This window comes from Solanum verrucosum, unplaced genomic scaffold (genome assembly GCF_900185275.1).
Source record: "Solanum verrucosum unplaced genomic scaffold, falcon-dt-bn FXZP01000015.1, whole genome shotgun sequence".
NCBI lineage: Eukaryota > Viridiplantae > Streptophyta > Magnoliopsida > Solanales > Solanaceae > Solanum > Solanum verrucosum.
In genome coordinates, this window is record NW_026020070.1 from 587,003 (window position 1) to 593,688 (window position 6,686).

A 6,686-nucleotide genomic window follows, 5' to 3' on the forward strand; every position below is an offset into this window, starting at 1 on the left:
AATCCCCAAGCGTCAAATGGCCAAGATGCAATAGTTGGGTGCAATACTTCGAGCGGCTGATGTATAAAATTCGCATGAAATTGACAAGCATCGCACCTCCGAGCATAATCTAAGCAATCCTTCACCATGGTTAGCCAATAATACCTCATCATCTTTATGTGAAAGTGGAGTTTCGGTCCAGATTGATGAGATCCACATACTCCTGAGTGTGCTTCTTGCAGAGCTTGAATTGCCTCTTCCTCTCCCAAACATCGTCATAGTACACCCTCAAATGATCTTCTATATAATGTGTCCTTGTAGTAAAGGAAGTGAGGTGTACGACGACGAATATCAGTCCTTCTCCTTGGATTTTCTGGAAGTATCCCATAACACATGTAGTCAATAATGGGTTGTCTCCAATCTTCCTTTACGGCTTCAGAAACAGCAACGAGATGCTCAAGCTCATTTTCTATATAGTTTTCCTCATTTGGCGGTGGTACTATCCATCTTTGAATAATAGTAACTTGTGTTTGATCAGGAAGGGTTAGAGTTGAAGCCAAGGCAGCCAATGCATCAGCTTTCTTATTTTCCGTTCTACGCACATGTTGAAGGGTTACATCTCCAAGCACCCTATCAACTTTTGGGCATAGCCATGATAAGGACGCAATTCGGGTTTCTTCACCTCATAACTTCCCAAGAGTTGGTTGATCACCAACTGAGAGTCACCAAAGACCTGTAAGTGTAATTGCTTCATGTCGACGGCCATCTCAAGTCCAAGTATCAATGCTTGGTATTCAGCGACATTATTAGAGCAACATTGCTTCAAAGTAAAGGAGAATGGTAGAATCTCTTCTTGTGAAGTGATGAACACTACGCCAGCGCCAACTCCGCCACGATGTGCAGCCCCATCAAAGTACATTTTCCAAGGAGGTTGAATTTCAATAGACATCGCATCTTCATCAGGAAGATCATCAGTTAACTCCCAATCATCGGGTATCGGATGGTCTGCCAAGAAATCCGCTAATGCTTGTCCCTTCATAGCTTTCTGAAGGATGTACACAATCTCAAACTGTTGGAATTGGAGGTACCATCTTGCTAGTCGGTCACTAAGGACAGGTTTTGACATAACAAACTTGATGGGATTTGCTCTAGAAATGAGGCGGACAACATGTGCTTGAAAATAATGCTTCATCTTTTGAATTGAGAAGACAAGTGCCAAGCACAACATTTCAATTGGCGAATAGATCAGCTCATTCGGTGTCATCGTTCTACTTAAGTAATAAAGAGCGTTTTCTTTGCCTTCACTATTCTCTTGAGCTAGTAGGGCTCCTACAGACCTTTCTTGTGCCGCAATGTAGAGTATCAATGGCTTTCCAGGTATAGGGGCTGCCAAAATCGGAGGTTTCACTAGATACGATTTAATACTTTTAAAGGCATCGCTACATGTTTGATCCCAATTAAAAGGAGCACTTTTCTTCATGAGATGACCGAATGGTTGGCATCTTCCCGCTAGATTTGAAATGAATCTCCTCAAGTAGGCAAACTTTCCTTGGAGACTTTTTAACTCATGAATATTTCGAGGCTCAGGCATCTTCGATATTGCATCAACTTTGTCTTGATCAATTTCAATTCCTCGATGTCTCACAATAAAGCCAAGGAACTTGCCAGAAGTAACTCCGAAGGCACATTTCAATGGATTCATCCTTAGTTGATATCTTCGGAGCAACTCAAACACCATTCTTAAGTCTTTCAAATGATCACCCCTCTTTTTCAACTTCACCATCAAGTCATCAACATAACATTCAACATTTTTATGGAGTAAGTCATCAAATATATTTTGCATAGCCCTTTGATATGTGGCACCAGCATTCTTTAAACCAAATGGCATCACTTTGTAGCAATAAATACCCTTAGGTGTGCGAAATGCGGTGAGTTCTCCATCCTTTGGAGCCATGCGGATTTGATTATAGCCAGAAGAACCGTCCATGAACGACATCGCCTCATAACCAGTGGTGGCATCAATCATCAGCTCCGGAATGGGAAGAGGAAACTCATATTTAGGGCATGCATTATTAAGATCTCTAAAGTCAACACATACTCGAATTTGACCATTCTTCTTCCTCACAGGAACAATACTTGAAATCCATGTAGGATATTTGACCTCACGAATAAAGCCTGCCTCAATGAGTTTGTTAACTTCATTTTCTATCAATGGAACCAAGTCTGGCCTAAAGCGTCTTTGAGCTTGCTTAACAGGACGAGAACTATTTTTGACTGCCATCTGATGGACCGCTACTTTAGGATTCAATCCAGGCATTTCTTTATAACTCCAAGCGAAGACATCCCTATATTCTTTGAGTATATTCATATAAGCGGCTTCTTCATCAACTTCTAGAAAGGCACTCAAGTAAGTCGGCCTTGGGTCTTCATCATTGCCAAGGTTAACTTCTTTCAAAGGATCTATTGTGGTCTTTACTCCTTCTTCAAGTTTCGGTGGAGCATCTCTAGCATCTTCCTCTTCTAACGGATCATTGTCATTGACAGATATATGACAACACCAGACAACATCTTCTAACTCTTCATCAATCTTCATTTGAGGCAAAGAATCGTACTCATTTTGGATTGTAACATGATTTGAGGAGCCTACACTTTCTTCATCTTCCTCGCGCTCGTTGGTGTAAACCACAGTGTGAGCCTTTGCCTTGAGTTCTTCTTTACACGAAACCACAAGTTCCACCCGCCGCCTCATTCTAGAAGGAATCAAACTTTTGAAAGAATCAAATGTGAAGCAGGCGTTGTAACTTTTAAATAACTTCTCATATTCTTGTTTTTCTTCAATGGACCTAACCTCTCAAACACAGAGGTTCTTGCAGGCGATTCTCCAAGTCGATCAAAGACGGAAGGCTTTTTGTTGGGAGTAGTGACATCATCTTCGAAAGTTATATGGTTATTGCTTGCCCTTCTTATGGAAATGCGAATTGGTGCTGGTTGGCTATAGCCTAGGCCTTCACGTGCTTGCCTAGGTGTATCTTCTGATACAAGTTTCCCTAGCATTGATGGCTCATTAGGGTTGTATCCAGCTTTCACAAATAACTTGTAAGCATTGGGATCAAAACCTTCTCTTGTGCGTCTTGTAGGGAGCGCCACATCTCGCACTTGATTTTGAGAGATTGACTTTTCTGGCAGCTTTGAAGACAAGTTTATTGCATCAATCCGTCTGATAGGAAGAGTTAGCCCTCTCAATACATTTTCTTGAAGGTTAGATGATTGACCTTCTTCTTTCTTCACTTTTGGAACATAGCAAAGTCCAGAAGTCAGCTTTTTCTTCGAAGACATGATATTCCCTTCATTAAGATTGGGACAAGGTTCTTTAGTATCAATTTTTACCTTTTCAACAGCTACATCGATTATTTTGCTTATGACCTTATCGGACATGATTGGTTTTACATCATTAGACTTGGACCCTTTAACAACATAACTTTTCAAATAGAATTTCGCATCGGCAAAGTGTGTCTCAACTTCGGTGAAAGGGTCATCATCTGCAACTATCTTCCTTTCAATTCCGCCTTCAAGATATTTCAAACATTGATAGTAAGAAGATGATACAATTCTATTCTCATGTACCCAAGGCCTGCCAAGTAATATATTGTACGACGTCTTTGAGTCAATCACATGCATCCATGCGCTTGATCGCAAATCTTCCATGTGGATCTCTAATTTAATAGAGCCTATGGACCTCTGCCCCCCTTGATTAAAACCTTGTATCAACAGACGACTTTCACTAAGTTCTCCAGTCGTGATGCCAAGTTCCTTCAATGTGTGGATAGGCAAAATGTTGACTCCAGATCCTTCATCTATTAAGATTTTATTTATCTTCTTCTCTAGCACGTGACCCACCATATACAAAGGACGATTGTGTAGTGTTTCACCAAACAGAAGATCATTATCTGTGAAATGACCCAAAAAGTTCTTAAAAATGTGCTTCGGAAGTTACCGGAAACTTGTTTAGCTATATATAAAAAAATCCGTTTTGTTTTTCGAAAATCCGACTTCATATTCTTGTTTAGGGGGTCAAATTGAGTGGTAAATGGGTCTAACCCAAATTTTAGAGCAACCGTATCAAAATCCGAAATTTCCAAGTGAAGCCTTTTTCGAGGGTCTACTTTGGAGGGTCGTATCTCCTAGCACACAAATTATTGGGTGGCCAATAACATATCCATGGAAATCCCTTTGAGTTAGCTACCTAACGCACTTCGTTTCACCTCATTAGGAGTTCGGACGAAGAAGTTATGCCCATTTTCGTAAAATCTGTCCGGCAGGAAAGGCAATTTCCAATGAGCGTTTTTACTGTTCACCCGCCTCATTTTTTTTCTAAGTGTTGGACCATTTTTCCAAAGGGCATATGTTATTTCCTATATACCATTAGTTCAATTCCCATCTCTAAAACATTTCCCAAAACACCTCTCCCATACATAGACACATTTTCTCTCAAGTTCTCTCAAGAACCCTAACCCAAAACCTTCCTCAAGATTGAAGAGACTCTTGCTCCAAGTTCCAAGCTTCCATTGAAGACACTCTCAAGACCTTCATAAAAATTCAAGGTATGTGGTGTTGAACTCATGGGTCCTTCCACCCATAGTGCCTAGACTCTATTCTACTCACTAATTCATGGTTTAAGTTAAAATTCATAAATTAGTCTTGTTCTTTGTAATAATTTCCTGCACATTGAATTTTAAACATGAAAAGTGATTGTTTTGAGCATGTTGTGACTCTAGAACTTGAACCTAAATTTGGAATGGATGTGGAGATTTTCATGTGGTATTGTGGGTGTTAAAAAGGTGTTGTTGTAGGTTGTTCACTGGTTTGGTTGCATAATTACTACCCTATTTTCCATGCTCTTTGATTCTATTACATGCCTTCAAGGTGTTTGACAAAATGTCCAACTATGGAGAATTGATGAATCGATGCTTTAAAGCTTGAGCTATGAGATGTATGGAAATCCAGAGATGTGTTGATGACAAACTAAGCTTGTGAATATGTTCATTCCATACGTGAGATTGCATTAGAGCCTAATGGGAATTTCCTATATAAAATGTTGCATGACCATGCCCGGTCCGGGGGAAAAGAACCGGACAACCATGTGAGAGGTTTATATCTCACCACCTAGGATGCTTGGGGTGTGACCAACATCAACCATGTGAGGGGTTTATACCTTGCCACCAGGGTGTCCGGGTGTGAACGACATCCCCCATCCTAAGTTGGGGTTATAGATTGGTTGGATCATGCATACACATATGATATCTACTATTAGTATAGATTTACTTAAACATGTTTTGACTTCACTTTGATCATGCATCCTCATATTGTTATTCATAATGCCTATGAAACTATTTCTTGTATTTCGATTGTGTCCTTGTCTATTGTTGTGTTGCACCCCGCATACTTAGTACATTCCAAGTACTAACGCATATTTTGACTACATGATGTCACCATGTAGGGACCGGAGCTACTCTTGACTCTTCTCTCCATTCACGTGGCTAGTACGGTGCTTATCCGAGTTGTTGGTGAGTCCTCAATGATTCGAGGGCTTGTTATGTTTCCTACTCCTATGTTTTGAGACTTTAGCTTGCAATTGTATTTTGACTATGAGGGGAGCCGGTAGTATGTCATGGCCCCGTCCTATCTATGTATGTAGAGGTGTGCGTTGGACAAGTATTTTGTAAATGAGCTTGACTCTTGTTCTATGATGTCATTTTGAAATGGTTTGCCCTTAGTCCCTATTTCTCGTTAATTAATGTTGAATGTACTTCCGCGACCAATGAAGTGTGATGACAAGTTTGAGAGGCTTGTTTGGGGTTCCTTCGGGTTCCTCATTCGCCATGTCACGTCTAGGCCCTAGGCTTGGGTCGTGACAATCTGTAAATGTGATTTTTGTATCACATGCATGTACTTCATGGGAAGAAGGTTCAATAGGTTTTTCAGAAGGCGAGGGATTCATCATTGACGAGATTTCCCTTGTTGTCTTTTCATCATCACTAGGAGACACTTTTGGTGAGGATTCACTCGTTGTTCCCTCTTTGTCAGTAGAAGGCACCTTCGTTGTTTCTGCTTTATCAGCATTGAAACATGATGCCTCGACATTGTCTTGAGTAGACTTTATGTCGAACGAACTTGGTAAGAATTCCTCTAGAGTCACAGGACGTCGGGGTTTTTGGTAGTGATGCACTTCTACCTTTGCCCTCTTTGGGGGTTGGATTGATTTTTGCTTCTCCAATTTCTTCACCATTTTCCCTCTAATTGGTTGCTCGGCTGATTCTTTTCGTAAGCTTGACTTGTTGCGTCTTCACCTAGTCACAAGAATCCAGCCTTCATCACTATCTATATCATCTTGAGATTTATCTTGCTCCAATAACTCTTGTTCATGTTTTTCAGAGATATATATTTGGATTGGATCGAGCGAGCCAAATGTGATAGAGATTTGGTTAGAACTAACCTTCTCATCATCAAGGACAATTTTCTTTTCGTTAACCAATCGCATCACTCTATCCTTGAAGACAAAACATTTTTCAAGAGGATGACTCACAAGTCTATGATACTTGCAATAATTTGGGTCATCAGTTTTTCCCGCCTCATCAGGTCGCTTCATCTCTGGCAAGTCAATGAGTTTTAACTCAAGCAACTCATCAAAATCTCAGAAACGTCAGAAT

The 6,686-nt window shown here is 40.5% G+C and overlaps 1 protein-coding gene across 1 annotated transcript; it reads right to left on the reverse strand.

Annotated features, from left to right (window-relative positions):
- Positions 1 to 254: 254 nt before the first annotated feature.
- Positions 255 to 6,265, reverse strand: LOC125823856 (uncharacterized). The gene is made up of 4 exons (XM_049503227.1): positions 5,920 to 6,265; positions 2,828 to 3,926; positions 696 to 2,729; positions 255 to 609 (listed from the first exon to the last, which is right to left on the reverse strand). The coding sequence occupies exons 1-4, from the start codon at positions 6,263 to 6,265 to the stop codon at positions 255 to 257; spliced, it is 3,834 nt and encodes a 1,277-aa protein (XP_049359184.1).
- Positions 6,266 to 6,686: the final 421 nt, after the last annotated feature.